This window comes from Fragaria vesca, linkage group LG3, assembly GCF_000184155.1.
Source record: "Fragaria vesca subsp. vesca linkage group LG3, FraVesHawaii_1.0, whole genome shotgun sequence".
In the NCBI taxonomy this organism is placed as follows: domain Eukaryota; kingdom Viridiplantae; phylum Streptophyta; class Magnoliopsida; order Rosales; family Rosaceae; genus Fragaria; species Fragaria vesca.
Genome location: NC_020493.1, coordinates 12371889 through 12392536, shown reverse-complemented (window position 1 = coordinate 12392536; position 20648 = coordinate 12371889). Strand labels below are relative to the sequence as shown.

Genomic DNA, 20648 nt, shown 5'->3' with positions numbered 1-20648 from the left:
ATTAAACTGACACTTGATCTTAGCTAAAAGGCCAAAGAGTGTCAAGTCTTAACCCCTCCTTGTTTATACATTATGTATTTTTGTGTTTTTCTCATATGATTGGGGACTACAACGCTATATATACAAACATATACTGATAATTGGTGAGGTACTATCACTTCATGAATACATATTTATGTGCACAAATAATTATCACCGTCGATAAAACAAATTAAAGGCCTAGTATGAGTTAATCTTAAGCTGAGTAGATATCCCTCGGGCTTTTGAACTATCTCTCAAGCTCCCATAAGATTTTGAAGGCTGCTCTGTAAATTCACAGCGGCAGTGTTTCAACAATGAGGATTGAGGACTTAAAGCAACGAGTGTTGTGGTTGAAGAATAATTTCTTTTGGACAGATTTTGCTCCATAAATTACTACATCATCATTCCAGTCAAAGACATCTCTATATACATTATAAGAAGCAAAGTAACATCTGGATGGCCTAAACCAATATCCTGAGCTCAGTAAAAAGATACTAAAACAAAGAATTTCAATACTAGATTTGTAGGGCATTACCCTGAATTTCAGTACTAGATTTGTAGGGCATTACCCTACAAAGGGGGTTTAGAATTAACACAAACATAATAAAATTGTAAAACAGTAATTAAGAATTATCGAAGATAACTGAATAAGAGCAATAATTCAAATGAAAATTGCACTACAAAATTGAAACTTAGATTGTAGTAATAAAATTGTAAAACAGTAATTAAGAATTATCGAAGATAACTGAATAAGAGCAATAATTCAAATGAAAATTGCACTACAAAATTGAAACTTAGATTGTAGGGGCTGCGCGAACGCAAACCCCCCTGCAACAAATTATGACGAAGACTCTCCCGCTTGGGGAGATCTTAAGCGAGCACCCCTCCAAAGTGCAATAGAGGTCACTAGCCTAGGCCATGAGTCTTCATGATCGCCCATCGACCCCGTCCAGGTAAGTATGTTTCAATGTCGCTCCACCATCCATACTTATGTCTCCCACTTATGTTTGTTTTACTCATTCTCCGATGTGGTATGTTGAGAGTTTAGATATCCAACATATAATGCATCAAGTCCTGTTTGTATAAGCTCCTAGTTAAGCCGAGTCCTGACTATGAAAGGTCTGTAACTTCTGATCTTACCCACCATGATGAAAACTTAACGAGATGGTAGCTAGAATTCTCCTACAAAAACACTTAACGGGATGGTAGCTAGATGATAATGAAGCATTTGTTGTTGGTAGGCGGACTTTGTTCGTGTAGGCCGGTTTAGTTCCAGACGACGCCTGGGGTCTTTATGGTGCTACGGCAACAACTCTATGTTGGCATGAAGCCACATCCAAGGGGAACCAATATATCACTAGCTTGTTTGTGTGGCATTTTTTTTGTCAATCATGAACTTTATTTGGTAGGGTGTGCCAAACCTTGTTGTAGTGCAACACAAGGATAACACGTGCAAGCCCCAATAGTTAGGGCTGACATTTTGTCCCAATCCAACTGTACCAGCCGACAAACCAGCCGAATCGTCGTAATCGGTTACCGACATAGTCGGTTACCAACTTTTCGGGATGGTTGTACCATATCGTACGTAGTACGTGGTACAGTAACGGTATTGGGTTTTATACAAATACGGTGTACCGTACCGTACCGAGTTTTTCATAATATTAAAAAAAAAACATCTAATCTTAGCCGTTGATTTCAAGAAGAATGGATCCTAACCGTTGAAATCTAAACCTAATATGAATAGGCAGTCACTCTCTCTCCTCTCTGTCTCTCATTCACTCGATTTAGTCTCTCCCATTCAGTCTCTCATTCCTTTCAATCTCTCAATCCCTCATCGCATCTCTCCGACTCTCTGAATCGAAGCAAATGGGTCGCCAAAGGGTTATGATGAGCAACAGCGTAATTGGTAGGGGTGCAGGTGGTAGGCAAGGGCTTGGGGGAGTTGGCGTGCAAGCTAGACAAGGTCTGAGTCTCTAACTTTCTATTCTTTAATTTTGTTTTTATTTGTTGATTGTTGTTCTTGTGAGTTGTGAAATTGAAATTGAAATTTTGTTCTTTGTTTTTTTATTTTTTATTTGTTCATAATGGATACAACAATGTTCCAAATTCATAGTAGTCAGACTAGTAGCTCATCTTCATCTATTCAATCAACCGCAAATGCAGAGGGAACTGCATCCTTACACACATCCCCATTAGGACCTCCCCCTGAACCTCAGCGCCCTTAACCTTTTACTGAACCTCAATCCCAACCTCAATCTCAACCTCAAACTCAACCTCAAACTCGGCCACAAAGCTCACAACCTCAATCTTCTTGTGGGCAGAAACGAAAAGAACCAGCCAACAAAAGTCCTCTTTCTTTACTAAATGTAAGTTCCCAAACTCAGATGAAATCGATCCGGAGTGGTGCACCTATAACATTTGTAGTGAGGAAGTGTTGTGTGTAGTTAAGAGGAATGGGACAACCTCAATGTGGTCTCATGTAAACAAGAGATGTGTGGAACACCCGTTGCATCCCAAACTTGTTGATTCTGATCCCAAACAGTCCAAGTTGTCCGTAGATAATGTGAGTGGAGCAAGAACTTATCATAAGTATAACCGAAAGAGGTGTGATGATAAGTGCATAGCGATGATAATTAAGGATGAACTACCCTTTAGGTTTGTGGAGAAGGAGGGTTTTAGGGAATTTGTCTATGAATTAAAACCGGAGTGGACGATATTAAATAGAAAGCAGGTTGCCAAGGGTGTGTTGGATAAGTTCAATCATGAGAAAGCGCTTTTGTTGAGTGGCTTGAAGGCAGCAGCCACAAGAATATCGATCACCACGGACACTTGGACATCGATATAAAACATCAACTACATGGTTCTTACAGCTCATTTTATGGACGTTGACTGGAAATTGCACAAAAGAATCATAAACTTTTGTCCAATTGTCAGTCATAAAGGTGAAGATATTGGCAGAGCTAGCTGTTGAGCAGTGTTTGAGGCAATGTGAGATCTCAAAAGTCTTTACCATCACTATCGACAATGCATCTACTAATGATGTGGCCGTGCAATACATGAAAAGAAGGTTGAGGGACTACAAGACTTTGATGTTTGATGGGGAATATTTGCATTTACGATGTGCTTGCCATATTATCAACTTAATAGCTAAGGACGGTTTGAAGGAGTTGGAGAATGGGATTGAAACGATATGGAATTATGCAAAGTATGTGAGGAGTTCATCTGCGAGGCTTGACAAGTTTAGGGAGTTTGCTTTTTTGGAGCAATGCAGGGCTAATGCCGATGTTCCATTAGATTAGATGTAATAACAAGATGAAATAGCACTTTTCTTATGCTGGAAGCTACTCTGAAGTATGAAGTTGTGTTTGGGAGGATGGCAGAAAAAGATGGTGCATTTAAAAGTTATTTTCAGGACAAGGTTGGACTACCGGGTTATGATGACTGGAGGAATGCAGAAGTCTTGTCTTTTTTTTGAAGAAATTTTATGAAGCTACTTTGAGGCTTAGTGCATGGAAAACAGTGACTGCAAACATCTTATTTGTCGAGATGATTACATTGCAGACTGAGATTGATAAGGCTTATGAATCTTCTGATGAGGTTTTGAAGAGGGTTGCTGCTTCTATGAAGGAGAAGTTTGTCAAGTATTGGGGCAGTTTTGAGGTTGTGAACAAGGTGACCATGATAGCTAATGTTCTAGACCCAAGATATAAGTTGCAGTGGGCTAAAGTGGCAATGAGAAAAGTTAAAGCACGTGCCGTGGTGATTGAATCAATAGAAAGTGACTTGAAGAAATATTGATGAAGATGTATGAAGAATATAGAGGTCAAGACACAAATGAGATGGCTGAGCAGATTTCTAGTAATGGTTTAGAAATTGAAGCAGATGATTTGGATGGCCTCGATGAGGTTAGCAGGGAGATAGCAAGGGAGAGGGTGGCTGAGCAATCTTTATATATAAGAAATAAAGTTGATCAATACTTATCCGATAGATATGTCAGCATCTTCTCCAAGAGTTTTGAAATTGCAAAGTGGTGGAAAGGCAATGAGGCAACATATCCAGTGCTATCAAAGTTGGCCAAAGATATATTTGGTATTCCTTACTCAACAGTGGCCTCTGAAAATGCATTTATTTTAGGATCAAGAGTTGTCGATCCTTTTAGAGCATTATTGACACCAAAAATGGTAGAGGCCCTGGTGTGCACAAGTGATTGGTTAAAATCTGATCCACCTAACCTATATAAGGATCCCAGTGAAGATGAGCTCGCCATTTACGTTGAGTTGGAGGAGATTAAGAGAAGTAATTATTAGAAAACAGTGTGAATTTGCTATAAGAAATCAGACCTTATTTTTTTAACCATGTGAATTTTATTTATTTTGCAGAAAACGGTTTCAATCAAGGACAGGAGGCAGCAGCAACCCTAATAGAGCTTATTGGAAGCTCTAGGCAAACCAATATGTAGCAGCAGGCCAGCAGTGTGTTTGGAATCCAGGGTTTATGAATTTGTCATGATGTTTTAGTTATTTATTTGTTAAAACTTTAAAGTTTAAACTCTTTCAGTCTTTACTATTTGTCAATTTCAGTTGAAACTGTTTCAGACTTTAATTTCTATTTTAGACTTTACTGATTTTAGAGTTGTGACTTGTGAGTTGTGCACTTGTGCTTGACTGCTTGTGCATTTGTTTTAGGTTTTGGTTTTTGGTGCATTGCTATTAGGTTTTGGTCTTTATTTCATTGTAAATTGTAAGGTTTGAGTCTATTTGGAATTTTGGATTGTGGTTGTGACTTGTGAGTTACTGATTGTCTGATTCAATGTCATATACTCATATTGATTATTGAAATTTTGTTTGGTTTTAGGATTTTATGGTTGAGATTTTGGTGTATGGCATGTTAATTAGCAACAGGAGTGCATGACTGTTTAGCGTTTAGGACTGTTTAAGACTGTTGATTTGAAGTTGTGTACTAATGTTAAGTTGGTTTGTGGCTTGTAAGACACTAAATGTAGAATTGCAGATGTTTTGGATTAGGATTCTAGGAATGTAGGTTGGTTTCAATGGTTTGTGCCTTACAGTCCTTATTGCCTTTATTTCTTGTGAGACACTTATACAATTATACTGAGTTTGTGGATTTGCATTTTGTAATTTTGTTACTTGGTTTGGAATTTAAGTGTGAAACACAACATGTTTGGTTTATACATTTTTGAACTTTGAATCATTGTGTTGCTTATTTTTGAATCAGTACAGGTTTCGGCAGTGTTTGAATGATTCAAAAAAAAAGTTGTTGTGGATTTTTTTTTGGTCTAGGCCTGTGTTTTCATTTTAAAAAGTGGCAGATTTGGAGACTCAATAAGCTTCGGTAGAGGCCCCACCGTACCGCTACCTACCGAAAGTTCGTTATACCAAACTTTCGGGATACCAACTTGGTCAGCCAATACTGGTATAAAAATTTCATTACCACTGAGAGTCGACTCGATAGGCGGTTTGGACAAAAATTCCTAGTAACTGTACCAGTTCCAGCCCTACCAATATCAAGCTATTGTGATAGACTCACACATTTAAAAAATTAATTTAATATCGTGTGAACCATTGGTCCACGTATCAGATACTACACTGATAAGAACAAATATTACACTTGATCTTAGCCAAAAGGCCTAGAAAGGTATCAGTGTTAAGCTAAACCCTTTTTTTTTTTTTATACATTCTTTATTTCTTTGTTTTTCTCATATGGTCGATGTGGGACTATAAACGCTCTACAAACACTAGATAGTGATAATTGATGTATTTTGCTATAATCCTTGTACTGCTGCGAATCCTCATTGTTTGCCATAAATGATCTGTCATGAAGAATGATTTTTTCTATAGTTGTTAATATATGAGATGTGAAATCCACACACCCCAAATTGTAATCCACACACTCATTTTCTATTTTTAGTAATCATTTTCATATGAAACAAAAATTAAGTCACTAAGGACAAAATTTATGTTACTAAAAATAGAAAGAGAGTGTGTGGATTTCGCTTCCCTAATATATCTATGTCTCTTAGTGTTAATAACAGTGTTAATAACTCGAATACGCAACTTACAAAGTACAATCACCAGCATGCAGAACATCCATCAACTGCTGATTGTGTGGCATTTTTTTGCCAATCATGAACTTGATTTGGTAGGGTGCGCCAAACTTTGTTGTAGGGCAACATAAGGATGACACTTGTGTGCCCCAATAGCAAGCTATTGTGATGGACTCACCCCTTTAAAAAATTAATTTAATATCGTGTGAACCATTGGTCTACATATCAGATATTAAACTGATAAGAACAGATACTACACTTGATCTTAGCCAAAAGGCCGAGAAAGGTATGAGAGTTAAATTAAACCTTTTGGTTTTTTTTATACATTCTTTATTTCTGTGTTTTTCTCATATGGTCGATGTGGGACTATGAACGCTCTACAAACTGTTGATTGGTAAGGTAAGATAAATTTAAGACCTAGCATGGGATAATCAACTACTATCGTTTTACATCATCTTCAGCTCGAAGTACATGTCCCTTTCTTCTGCCATCTCCCATACGATTTGCAAGGCTGCTCATCTAGCTTTGTACATTACACAGCGACACTACGTGTATCAACAATTTAGACCGACAACAACTAGTGTTGTGGTTCATATGTGTGTGTTCATGAATAATTTCCTCTGTAGAGATTACGTTATCTACATATATTTGTGTCTCTGTATTGAAGATCTCAGGCTATAATTTTCGATACTGTATATGATTTGCAATTTCTACGAATAAACGAGGAAAATGTTTCTTTCTTGCTAACAAATAAACAATTGTAGAATTAAAAATAGCTGAAGAATATCAAATATTACATGAAGCAATGAGACAAACAAATCATGAACAAACGATTCCCATAGCATGAGAATTGAACACTATCACAGACAAGGATATGGATGTAAAATGTGAAATTTGTCAACTAAATTTCTAGGGACACCCACAGAGTTGCACCTTCAATAATTGGCATATGCCACTAAAAGCGCCGTGCACACGGTATTCTTTAGTAAAAGGCGAAAGAATAGTTCGCTATGTGCTCAACGCATGGCTCCGTATTTGGTTACGGTCACAGCTGCTTTGTTTTATGATGATGAGACTAAATACATCATTCAATCTATAACGATGTGGTTTTAAGTTTCTGACAAGTACTGCCAGTCTCTAATTTACTCACAATCTTAGTTCGACTGTATGCTATATTGCTACTTACATGAAACAATACCAACAATTCAGAACTTCCATTTGAAAATTCTCTCATAAGTCATAACTCAAAGTTACTGGAGCCGGGAATGCAAGGAATTTTATTCCCAAATCTTTCACTCTTGAAAAAAATAAAAATAAAGGATTTCAATCTCTGTTCTATAAGCCATCATCACGTCGTCGTATAGGCAAATTCCTATCTATGTACGAGTCGTTTTGTAGTCTTCCTACAGTGGCTACGTAATGAATTAGTCCAATCTAACTCAGCAAGAGCCTTAATTAAGCCATCACCGGAGTTGGTTCCTAGACCAGTCGGCCGTCGTGGAATACTATAGGCATCTGCAACCTTCTCTATTGAAGATCTCACATGAATCCACTTGGTTGCAGCTCATTTCTCACCCTCAATGACATGGTCTCATGCATACTGTTTGGATCGATTATTACATCAGGAAGAAGATTGAAGAACAGAAAGGCACCACCCTCGATAGGTTTCACAGTAGCCATTTTTGAATCGTAAAAGTCCTCGTCCTTCACGTGAACTGTTCATCACCTGTGATTTGGGAAAAGCTGTTTCCCACACTTTTCAACATTAGAGAGATACATCAATACAGACATAAAAATTAGATCGGAAAACGGTGACTAAGAATAATCAAAGCTATGAAACAAACATAATTTGTAGCACATCAAAAATTCAAAATTGGATAAAAATTTAAACTTCGATTGTGGGGCTGCGCGAACGCAAACCTCTTTGCAACAAATTATGACATAGCTAGACTCTCCCTCTTGGGGAGATCTTAAGCGAGCACCCCTCCAAAGTGCAATGGAGGTCACTAGCCTAGGCCATGAGTCTTCATGATCACCCATTGACCCCGTCCAGGTAAGTATGTTTCAATGTCGCACCACCATCCATACTTTTCTCTCCCACTCTTGTCTGTTCTACTCATTCTCCAATGTGGTATGTTCAGAGGTTAGATACTTAGATATCCAACATATAATTCATAATAAGCGCATCAACTCCAATGCGGTATGTTGAGAGGTTAGATACTTAGATATCCAACATATAATTCATAATAAGCGCATCAACTCCTGTTTGTATAAGCTCCTAGTTAAGCCAGGACCTAAATAAGAAAGGTCGGTAATTCTAAACTAAAATTTCTCGTACTGTTGGTTAAAATTTTTTGTGCGTTGCATTTAGCCCATGTGAGATTTTCGTCTTGAATCCGCCACCGGTTAGATATCCAACATATAATTCATAATAAGCTCATCAAGTCCTGTTTGTATAAACTCCTAGTTAAGCCGGGACCTAATTAAGAAAGCTAGTGATATTTTGGTTCCCCTGCGCTACAAAATTAAAACTTAGATTGTAGGGGCTGCGCGAACACAAACCCCCCTGCAACAACTTAGAATGTAGGGGCTGCGCGAACACAAACCCCCCTGCAACAAATTATGACGTAGACTCTCCCGCTTGAGGAGATCTTAAGCGAGCACTCATCCGAAGTGCAATGGAGGTCACTAGCCTAGGCTATGAGTCTTCATGATCGCCCATTGACCCTGTCCAGGTAAGTATGTTTCAATGTCGCTCCACCATCCATACTTATGTCTCCCCCTTATGTTTGTTTTACTCATTCTCCGATGTGGTATGTTGAGAGTTTAGATATCCAACATATAATGCATCAAGTCCTGTTTGTATAAGCTCCTAGTTAAGCCGAGTCCTGTAACTTCTGATCTTACCCACCATGATGAAAACTTAACGAGATGGTAGATAGAATTTTTCTACAAAAACACTACTTAACGGGATGGTAGCTAGATGATAATGAAGCAATTGTTGTTGGTAGGCGGACTCTGTTCGTGTAGGCCGGTTTAGTTCTAGACAACGGCTCGAGTCTTTATGGTGCTACGGCAACAACTCTATGTTGGCAAGAAGCCACATTCAAGGGGAACCAAAATATCACTAGCTTTTTTGTGTGGCATTTTTTTGCCAATCATGAACTTTATTTGGTAGGGTGTGCCAAACCTTGTTGTAGTGCAACACAAGGATAACACATGCAAGCCCCACTAGCAAGCTATTGTGATAGACTCATCTCTTTAAAAAATTAATTTAATATCGTGTGAACCATTGGTCCACATATCAGATATTAAACTGATAAGAACAGATACTACACTTGATCTTAGCCAAAAGGGCGAGAAAGATATGAGTACTACATTCCAACACCGCCGTATCTATACTTTTATTTATTTATGTGCTTGTCTCATATGACTGATGTGGGACAATAAACGTTTTACAAACATGGGATACTGGTGAGGAGTCATCACTCCCCAAATGCTACTCCTATTGTCTACCACCCGAGTATCTACATGTGCTCAAATTTATCTCCATCTTGGAGGAACTAGCTTGCATAATCAATTGGCTACTATGTATCATACCTCATTACTGCATATTCTCCGTGGTCTGGTATAGATCATATACTACATGAAGCAATACAACAAGACAATCTTGAATAAAAATTGCATGTAGACACTTGATGGTTATGTCGGAAATCCATACAAATAAAAACAAACTTCGCAAGTGTGCTCTTTTGCTTGTCATGATTGATAACCACGCATGAATTTACCAATATTCATGAGACACAAACCGATCGAGCTTGCAATTCTTCTTTCCAATGAAATACAAACTTTTGTACATGCATACCAGCACTGCTCCACATGAAGGCTTCAGTGACACCAATGGTAGAAACCAGTAATTCGTACTGAAACCTCCGATCATGTCACACTGTACCTCAGCAAAAACTTGTAGCGCACGTACTGAACATAACTTCAAAAAAATCCTACTTAATCGTTTGGCTTATTTGAATGAGAAATCAAGACACTGTCTTCAGCAACTTCAACAAGTTCCTCATGTCTTCAGCAACTTCAACAAGTTCCTCATATCTTGATTTTTGCTTTTTATCTATTTTAAGAGAAAATGAAAACTGTTGCTTCAAACAGATTTCCTATAACTGTCAGTGTACATACTTTTGAGATACTGAGGAAAGAGAAGCCAAATTCCTTAAAGTTACAGCAATCTCTAAAACCTACATAATCTATAAAGGATTACATAGATGATATTGCTGTATAATAAGAAATCTGTTAGAACTGAAGATAAAAAATTTGTGTTGATTTGGTCTTTGCTTCATATAACACCTTGATCGGGAACGCAACTCCCATTAATATTTTTAGGACTCGGGCTTTGTCAAATCCCCCCATCCCCCGGGGCAGATGCGGCTATGTGCATCAACCTCAACAGTCAGAGACTCACATTCATATATATTCTTCCACCCGAAAAAGCTCATGTCCTCTCAATCTCTCAAACCTTTTGTTAGTTTCTTCCGTTTTGGAGCCTTATAGGTCTGGTTCGATTTGATTTTCCAGATTTGAATCAGTATGATTGAATTTGAAAGGGCCTAGAGGACTGAGATGGTGTCCCGTTTGGGCGGCAAATTGAACAAATTACACAGAAAATTCTTCAGCTTGATACTAATAAAAACACAATTATACCATAATTATGAAAACACAAATCAAATGAAAACACCATTGTACTACCCAGTAGTCTAGCAGTATAACCTCGATTCAAACAGTGTCTCAACAACCTCGAATCCAATTTCACGAAACCAAAACAACCACAAAGAACTTCAAGCACCGTCGCCAGTTCTCATAGATTGTGCTCTGGATTAAAAAAACTATCACACAGGATTTATGGCTGATTGTATATTTTTATGAGCAAAAAAAACAGTAGGACTAGAATTGTAGGGCTTTACCCCGAAGGGAGCCCTTCCAGAAATTCTCGAGGGCACTAGGCAAACCCAGGAGGGGGTTTGGAAATAGTTTTCAACCAGCAATAGACGCGCCTCGGTTAGAACCTCATTAGCTGCGTCATTGCCCCAAGCGCAAAGACACTTTACAATGAGACCCTAGCTCTACTTTTATATGTTTTTTCTGTGGATATTCTTCTCAGTTTCCTCGATGTGGGACTAGAAACAGACATTCTTACCAGGTTAGAACTGTACTTCGGGGCACATCAGCGCGCACATTCACACCTCTTAACATGAAGCAACACGATGTGAACGAAGGCAGATAAATATGAAAATTTGAATTACATGTAATGGAACAGTATGATCGTGAAACAAGCGCTTTTACAATGAAGTTATTATACTGAATTCTTCGTCTAAGAAAGAGAAGAGTATAACCAATGATTTGATCACTTGCAAGCTAACAATCGTTTTCTTTTCTCTTTTCTGGATCATGTTGAAGATTCGTTCTTCCATTACCAACAAACAAGCACAGATATTATTTGATATACAGTGAGCAAGTCATCTCATCTTCTCCTCAAACCAAACTACAAAGAACATGATCTGCACTGTTGCTCTAGGCTGAAAGTTTATCATGTTATTACCAATTTGAGTCATCTTTTGGTTAATGTCTTCCACCGAACTATCTACGGCAACCCAACAATGACTGCAATCACATTACAACCTCCTCGCTTCCATCGAGTTAAGTCCAATGCCCAAAAGTTCCAAAGATGACAAAAGGTACGCCCTACATCAATTCACACCAATTAGAACTTAGAACAAGTCAGAAACACAGGAGAACTCTTCATCTGACCAACTATTTGTAGAGAATATTATCCATATATGCAACCAAAGAGAGCACGAACACTTGATTCACATTACCACAGCTGAAGCAGTGCATTCTTCAAGTAATTGTTCGCTTGAAGAGCTGATGTGCAGTTTTTCAAAAGAACATCCATTCTTTCTCCAAACACCGAGTGCAAGTATTAAATCCAGAAAAGATTTAATACTTGCACTAGGGTTGTATGCCCTGGACTTTAACCGAGTCACTGCATCAGTGGCTCCATATTGGGGTGTCTAAAAGATCTTGATGACCGTCAGATTGAGATCGAACAGGATGTAAACTTTGATAGGCTTAGAACAGTTAGTTTTCTGCCTATTCAACACATGAACAAATGGTTTCCTAACATATTCTACTTTAGGCAATTCACTTTCTAATTGCAGAAACAGATTGTGAGTGAGAAAAGAAACGCATGACTAAAAACAACAATGAAATAACTGAAGCACAGAACGCCTGACCAACCATGCAGAGGAAATAACTAGTACAACAATTACATTTATCAATAGCAACAGTCTAATAACAGCGAGTCGAGATACACAATCCCTACAGGATCAAATACTGGGACGATGAAATCACAATCCCTACAAAGCCGGAGATGTGCTTAGTAACAGACTTCATGTTGAAGATGAGGTAGATCCAGGACTGGCAGATCTTGACATAAATCTAGAACTTGCACTCACACTCGGACTTCGACTCCTAGAGCAGCTCCTGGAGTATTTTCGCAGGGCTGAACCCTTGTGGGACTTTGAGCCCCTGTATCTAGGAGAAGCACTCCGAGAGTAACTCCTCCTTGAGCTTCTCCTCCTTGGTTCAGGAGATACACTAGGTGAGTAACTTCTCCGAGAAACCCTCCTAGGCCTTGGAGAGACACTGCGTGAGTAGCTCCTCCTTGAGCTCCTCCGGTACCTGGGCGAGACACTACGTGAGACAGAGCGATAGCGTCGCCTCCTTCCATAGTAAGAGTCATCTGGTGAGTAATCCCTTCTATAAGGAGAGTAGGATCGCTCACGGTATCTCACTGGTGACCTGCTGTAAGGAGAACATGAGCGAGAGTAAGACCTGCGCCTCCTATAGTCAGGAGAGTAAGACCGCCGCCTCTTATAGTCAGGAGAGTAAGATCTCCGCCTTCTGTATGGAGGAGAGTATGATCTGCTCCTACTTCGGTCAGATGAGTAACCGGGCGATCGACTGTAGCTCCTTCTGTAAGGAGAGTAGGTAGGAGACCTGCGAGGTGGGGAGTAGCTAGGGGTTCGCCGGCGCCCTACAAAGAAAACAAACAACTCATTAAAAGAGACACCAGAGAAGTAAAAGTGACATATCAAGTATGAGCAGATAAAAAAAGGCTTACCACGAATTGTTCGCAGACCAAGATACCTTCCTGGAGTGGGGGTTCGCCCTCTCCGCCTTCTAGCCTGTAATAGACCAAAACAAAGAATGAGATCATTGAGTACCAAACCGACTAACAACAAAATAGGAGTATCTACTAGGAATTATTATATGCCAAGGCAATGGAAACAGAACATATATAGCAAGAATATGTTTAACTTCTACAAAAGAGAGAAATGCAGGGCATACAACCCTAGTGATCTGATACTTGGTGAGTTTGATTGGTTTGTTAAGTTGTGGTTTGGAAATTGGTGAAGAGCTGCTGCACACAGCTAACGTGCTGCCAGAAACACTTCAAGTGGAAAGAAGCAACAAACTTTCAATCTCAAGTAACCAATAGCAAACAATTAAAACTCCCACTATAATGTAGAATAGAGTACAAACTAAATAAAAAATTGAACCAAATGGACGAACCAGCAATAATCACAGTAAAAAGGGAACAAACATTACCTTCTCCACTGTAATCACACGACCTTCAAGAACAGAGCGATCTAAATATTTGATGCAGCGGTCAGCCACATTAACATTTTCCATGGTAACAAACCCAAATCCACGAGATTCTCTTGTCCATGGATCAACTACAAGATGGACATCAATCACCTAAAACACCCAAATCAGCAAAATTAAAATCATGAGTAAATATCAAACACTATTAGAAGATGATAAAAATACAAATCAAGATAGAAAAGGGCAGTCCAACACATACTTTTCCCTCGGACGCAAAATGCTTCTCAAGTTCTCTCCTTGTGATCCGAGGTGATAATCCAGTCACATACAGATTGTTCCCAGGATTCTCCACAGATGGGCTCCTGCAAATCAAATCAGAAACGCATAAGCTTTCAAAACAAAACACATGAAGATCACACTAAAAACACAAATAATGTAAACAATTCAACAGAACGTGAAAAACAGCTGGGATAAAGGCACAAACCTTGATCTGGACATGGACCTCGAGACGGACCGCGAAATGGACCTGTATCGCCTTGGGGAAGGAGATGGAGACCTGTATCGCTTAGGCGAAGGAGAGGGAGAGTACCTTGACCTTCTCGAGTACGACATCTGTAGCCAAAGAACAACAACACGGATTATACTCCAATTTCAGGAGAACAAGAAAAAACTCATTTCGAGCTTTTACAAAATCAAAAGTTCATATTCTCCCATTGAAATTATGGGAAAAACGAAGACATTAACAAACTAACCTATTCTTTTTCAAGACTAATCTTTAGAGGAGAAAAGACAATAAAGCTGACGAAATCACCAGTCTCCCTAATTTCAAATCGTCAATATATTCCTATTAGAAGAATCTCTATCTTCCGAGATAAATCAATTGCGATAAACATGTCGTAATTCAAGATGTGATCCTAAGATTCCTAAATTTCCATACACAAATATTGAAATATATAGCAAAAAAATGGGTAAATCAAATATGAAGAAGGAGAAGAGGAACTAACCGTAAAGATTGATGGCAGAGACAATACTTGCTCACTGAAATTGAAAATCTCGATCTCTCTCGGATGATGGTTTGGGGATTAGAACACGAAATTGTTCATAGGGAGAGCTTTATATAGGGATGAAGTCAGGTGAAGATTCTGGAGAGAGAGTCGGACGCGATACCACACTTAAATCTTGTTTAATGTTTCGTGGCCCGTGCTTTGCGTCAATCTAGTGTGTACCACAAAATTTTAGACACGTGGTACACCCAAGCTGATTTTGGTAAAACTCTTTTGTTTTAATTAATTTTTCTTTTAATTCTATCGAGAAAAAAACCTTTTCTTTTTGTAACAGAAAAAAGAAGAAGTCTTTTCTTTTAATTAACTTTTTTTTTTCGTAGTCAAGACTTTCTTATTACAAAGATAATCTTATCCTTTTTTGTTTTGTTTTATAAACTGTTTGAAATCATTTGAAATATATGTAAAACAATTTCATAAGTAATGGACTTATTTCATCATATGCGAATGACTTTTGGAGTTTTCTCATACATAAAAAGAAAAAATCATAGCCGAAGTCGTTAAGTGATATGTGTAGGATGAAAAAACACAAAGTCAAACTGAAAAATTGTTGTAAAATTAGACTACTTTTCATTATAATTCATGATATTCAAGTTTTGACTAGCCATTTCACTTTAATTAGTTTTACTCACGTATAGAGAGAGGAAACTTTATTGCAGACGCTTGAGCTAGTCTTGACCACCATGTCGGAACTCCCAGCTAGATAGATACATTTTTACCTTATATTTGCTCAAAATGTCTTTTTTTCTGACTTTTTTTTTAATATGTTTTAAATGTCCATCGTTGTAATTTCTTTCTTTCATCGGAAAAACAATTTGCAAAAACAAAAAACTATCACAAAGGCAAGAGGCGCGACTGGGTTGAAGTGTTGAAGACATGAGAAACTTTAAACCCTCGTGATTTCAAATTCCTCGGACTGCCTTCTAGGCTTCTACACCATAGAGAGTGAATGAGTGACAGTGAAGCCACTCCGAATCCAAAATCCGACTTAAAACCCCTCAGAACACTCAAACAGAAGTAAATGGATCCGATAGAAGCCGCGAAGGAGCTCTCATTCCGGGTCGGGTTCTCCGGCCACAGCGGCCACCTCAGGCTCGAGCCTCTCTTCACCGCCGAGCGCTCCGACCCCGTCAAGTCGCTCCCCGATTTCGTTCTGGTCAGTCTCCTCCTTCTACCTATTCGAATTGCCTTAAATTCTCGTTCTTTCAGTTTCTTCAATCCCTAGGGTTCGGCTTCATGTATCGAGCTTCTAGCATAAGCACTTTTAGTACAATTGATTATCGGAATTTACTTCTGAACTGAAAAGTTGGTGGAGTTTAGTGACAAATTCATGATGTCAGTGTTGATGATATGCGTTTAATTGTGTATCAGCCTCCTGCATTTGTTAGGGAGACGCCGGAGTCGATAAAAGAGTATATAGAGGAGACATATTTGTTGCCGAGATTGGATTCTGATGTATTTGCACCGGAAAAGGCTGGGAGGCAGTGGGATTTCGACTGGTTTGACAAGGCAAATGTGCCGTTGGAGCCATCGTTGCCGCGGTCTGTTGTTGTTCCTACATGGGAGTTACCGTTTAGGTGCCAGAAGAATGGATCAGAAGGAGGGATATGGGAACCTAAATCTGTGCAGGTATGCGGCTCACTCGGTGTTTGTGTTTACATTAATAATATCGCTTAGCAGAGTATGGGAAGTCAGAATCATAATGCATTGTTTGTTGTCTTTGAGTTTATTGAGTCTAAATCACCTGAAATGAGAAGCAGCTGAGGTCGAGCCATTCCCTCTTGAGGAAGAGTGGAGAGGTTTTAATTTTGGTCCACATTAGTTGACACAAACTAACAACTTTGGAGCCACATTTTCGCGTTGCTTTTCGAGTTGTTCTAGCCTGAGCAATATGTTTGCCGAACATTTCCTTATATTTCATAAGGTCACTGTTGTAGTAATGACAGTACTGTAGTAATGTAGTGTCACCATTGTTTTTTTGGTTTCCGACATGTGGACCAGAGTTTGCTTATTATATTTCCTTAGGTTGATGAAACAGAACGTACTGTAGAAGCACAAGAGTCTGGTTCGTTGCCACGCATGGCCGGACCAGCAAAGGATTTTGTACGGGGAAGCATCAGCAACCGCCCTTTTCGTCCAGGAGGCTTGGATGATTCCCAATCTCTAGAAAGAACTCTTCCCGAAGGTGCTTCTAATGGCGAATGGGTACGCCAACTTCTGACTGGTGGCCCTGCGCAGGCTGTTCCACCAAGTTTTAAGCAAGGATTGGACCTTGGTCCTCTCAAGGTTAGTTTAGTTGTGATCTTGATTGAAAGTTGTAAATTTGAACATATCATAGTGACAGAAGAGCTCTTGTGTTAGGCATATCCAGTCTCATGGAATGTATACAATGATCAAAGATCAGTCAAGAGCACATCAGATGAAAAGCTGGTCAGTTTTGTTTCCACATGCTTTCTTTCCATTTTCAAATATTTTGAACCTGTTACAATTTTAACTAGACTCAGCATTTCTGTATCAATTTTAGAAGTTCTCTTGTGTAGTTACCTATTTTAGCCAGTTATCTTGTTATCGATTTGCCTACATATAGCCTTCCATGTATTACTCTCTTACATCTTGGAGTTTTTATCTGGAATTAGTAGCTAGTCAAGAAGTGAATGAGCAAAGGGTTTGGTTACATATATATACATACATGTATATTATAATTATATATATAGATATTATATATAGGCATGTGCGGCTTGGTATGTGAGTGAAGTCTTTTCTCAATTATAACGATCACATGCTGACAAAGGTTTTCTCAATGTATTTCTAGGGTATGCAGAGTGAGTTGTCTGTACAGTTTGATGACTTGTTCAAAAAGGCTTGGGATGAGGATGTTGTTGAATTAGAAGGAGACGGTATGTACAGTATGCAAATTTGATATATTTCAACAGCATATACCTAATTATAATGTTATGATCTTATGGTTGAGGGATATAAATATATTCATGGAGGCCAATGCTTGGGCATTGGAATCTGAGCAGACGCCGAATTAGATATTACTTCATTCAAATATATTATGGCTGGCTTGGCTCTTCTAGATTTGCATTGCTTGAATTGTGTTCTTGACTATTTTTGCAACTATTAGACCAAGTTAGGCAAGTCGCTTCTAAATTTAAGTAGACGAGCAGACTTATGCAGAATTGTCAGACGTTCCAGGATCCTGTATTGACTCTGGATGTCTGCTTCTGGTGGTCTGTAATCAGTTGTGCACTGATAAGTTTGCTCACCTCCTCCTTCTCCATCATTCATCTTCAAGAACAATTGTGGATTTTAGCTGACATTACAGTTAACAATAAACAAGTGTGATCTTGTGGCAAAATTTATGCATAATAGGAATAATAACCGTGTGTTATTATACATATATATGAGTATGTTTTTTTTGTGTGGTTGACACATATGCTGTTAATTATTCAACATTACCTTTGAACCATGGACCAAATGCTGCAAGTATCTGGTCTGTTAGTTCTGTTTTGATCATTTTAATATATAGTTTTCGTTTGTTTTAATGAGGATGTTATTCCCAAAGGTCAATTGTCAGGATCAGAATCTGTTGAGTCAGAGTATGAAGTAAATGTGGTTGATGTTGATATTACCAGCAATCCTTCTGAGCCTGAACTGTCTGTTTTGGATGAGATCTTGTCTGTTGAGGCAGGAGACTCAAAGTCAAGATTCAATGGAACTGGTGGTGAACAGAACCCGGAGGTAAGAGTTAGTGATGTGGTAGTTTAAGTTAACTTTCTCATATATGAATTTAGCAGGTCTCTTTCTCTGCATTACATGTTTGTTTATTTTTGTAAGCTATTGACCATTGACAGGCCTGGGCTATTAGTGGACGTACTGAATGGATTTCAGAGAATTTTAATGATCTTGTTCCTGATATGGCACTTGATTTTCCTTTCGAATTGGATACATTCCAAAAGGAGGTATTGCTTGAATCCATCTTTCTGTATGTTTTCTATAGAGATTGATTGGTATTGTTTTTTCTTTTTGTGGGATATATAAAAATTGATAGATTGATTTTTGATAGGTCCAAATAGTAGAGTTGGATCTTTACAGTATCATTTGTTCTGAAAGAAACCCTGAAATTTATTCTTAATATATATTTCTCAAAAAAAAAAAAAAGAGTGCTAAAATATAGTTCAGTCTCTAGCTGACAACAATCTGTGGTCAACACAATCAACGTCTCTAGGAAATCTGCAACATCACCCAATTAAAAATATGTGTCTAATCACTCTAATTTACTGATTTATGTGTATAAAAGACCTGTTAAGCCTCAAGTTTCCCATCAAAACAACTAATTGGTAGGTACGAATATGACAAAGCACAAGGTAAAACAAATATGAACCAACTTCGTGCTTAGTACTTTAATGTCAAAATATCTAAACTTTTTTGCACTCTTGAGAAGGTTAAAGACTGAAGAATAGTTTGATTTTCAAATTAGTTATATAAACTTTCACCATGCTCACCCAGAGAGGATTCTTAAAGCATCTTTATTTCTAATGCTTTAAGGATCTGGAGGTAATGAGTGTGAAACTTCTTATGTTTAGACCGTTAGTAGAATGTTCATATCGTATATTGCAGGATTTTCAATAAAACAGAGCATGTATATTTTTCTCCTTTTGTTTTGCTGTGATAGTGTAGATATTATCAATCCGAGATTTATTTCTGCTTAGATAACCCTTGGTTACCGTTGTTCAGGCAATTTATTATCTTGAAAAGGGGGAGTCTGTATTTGTAGCTGCTCACACATCAGCTGGAAAGACAGTTGTTGCAGAATATGCATTTGCTTTGGCATCAAAAGTATATCCTGAATTCTTTTACTAGTGAATACTTTTTATTGCAGTTAAATGATTGTTGTTTAATATTCTTCCATATTCTAATACCGTGCAGCATTGCACTAGAGCTGTGTATACAGCTCCTATCAAAACCATCAGCAACCAAAAATATAGGGACTTCTGTGGAAAATTCGATGTTGGACTTCTCACTGGTGATGTTAGCTTGAGGCCCGAGGCTTCTTGTCTCATTATGACCACTGAAATACTAAGATCAATGCTTTATAGGGGTGCTGACATCATACGTGATATTGAATGGGTAATTGGAATTGTTTCTATGATATATCATGATTAGTGTTTTCCCTCCTTTCTATGGATAGTTCTCAATACTTTAATTGCTGTAATATTCTTGCTATCTTTCTGCATGTGCATGCGGAGACAGGTTATCTTTGATGAGGTTCATTATGTCAATGATGTCGAAAGAGGTGTTGTCTGGGAAGAAGTTATTATAATGCTCCCAAGACACATCAACATTGTCCTCCTTTCAGCTACGGTATGTACTCTTCCGTGATATTATTTAGCACCATAAAAAATGTGATACAAATATGAAATTATAACAATCAGTTATTAGAATCAATAGGTCATCAAACAATTGAATATTATTTAATAAAAAACTTGTTGATGGGAGCATTATAATTGTTAATTGAATTATATCTATCAAAAGGTTATAGATCAGTGTTTTAAATGTTGACTAGTATAGGATTTCATTTGATCAGGCCGGATGTGAAGCGGACGTCCGCACTCGGCTTAAAGTGCGGACCTCCGTCCGTTCTCCACCATCCGGCACCGGCGACGGCGCGCCTCCACCGCAGAACACTCCAGCAGCGTTCCCGACCACTTTCCCTCCCCGGCGAGTCCGTTCTTTTTCAGTTTTCTGGCGAGATCACCCAAAACTTCAAACAAGATCAATCTCGCCGGAAACTGGAAAAGAACGGACTCGCCGGGGAGGGAAAG

The 20648-nt window shown here is 38.4% G+C and overlaps 2 protein-coding genes across 2 annotated transcripts in view; one reads left to right on the top strand and one right to left on the bottom strand.

Annotated features, from left to right (window-relative positions):
* Positions 1-12280: 12280 nt before the first annotated feature.
* Positions 12281-14890, bottom strand: LOC101294250. The gene is made up of 6 exons (XM_004294208.1): positions 14764-14890; positions 14244-14371; positions 14019-14121; positions 13763-13912; positions 13275-13338; positions 12281-13187 (listed from the first exon to the last, which is right to left on the bottom strand). Exons 2-6 carry the CDS (start codon positions 14369-14371, stop codon positions 12541-12543), a joined length of 1092 nt encoding a protein of 363 aa, XP_004294256.1. The 5' UTR covers positions 14764-14890; the 3' UTR covers positions 12281-12540.
* Positions 14891-15727: 837 nt separating this feature from the next.
* Positions 15728-20648, top strand: part of LOC101310386 (helicase SKI2W-like) — a 16420-nt gene continuing 11499 nt past the window's right edge. The window contains exons 1-10 of the mRNA XM_004294178.1: positions 15728-15976; positions 16192-16449; positions 16846-17106; positions 17182-17250; positions 17633-17717; positions 18389-18564; positions 18678-18785; positions 19561-19662; positions 19753-19953; positions 20077-20187. Coding sequence (XP_004294226.1) covers positions 15842-15976; positions 16192-16449; positions 16846-17106; positions 17182-17250; positions 17633-17717; positions 18389-18564; positions 18678-18785; positions 19561-19662; positions 19753-19953; positions 20077-20187 — 1506 coding nt within the window. The 5' untranslated portion in view covers positions 15728-15841. The remainder of the gene's footprint in view (positions 15977-16191; positions 16450-16845; positions 17107-17181; positions 17251-17632; positions 17718-18388; positions 18565-18677; positions 18786-19560; positions 19663-19752; positions 19954-20076; positions 20188-20648) is intronic.

Coding starts and splice junctions, on each gene's coding strand:
- LOC101294250 (XM_004294208.1), bottom strand. CDS start 14,371: ATGTCGTACTCGAGAAGGTCAAGGTACTCTCCCTCTCCTTCGCCTAAG. Junction 13,913..14,018: donor ATTTTGCGTCCGAGGGAAAA/GTATGTGTTGGA, acceptor TGGGTGTTTTAG/GTGATTGATGTCCATCTTGT. Junction 13,188..13,274: donor TGGTCTGCGAACAATTCGTG/GTAAGCCTTTTT, acceptor TTTTCTTTGTAG/GGCGCCGGCGAACCCCTAGC.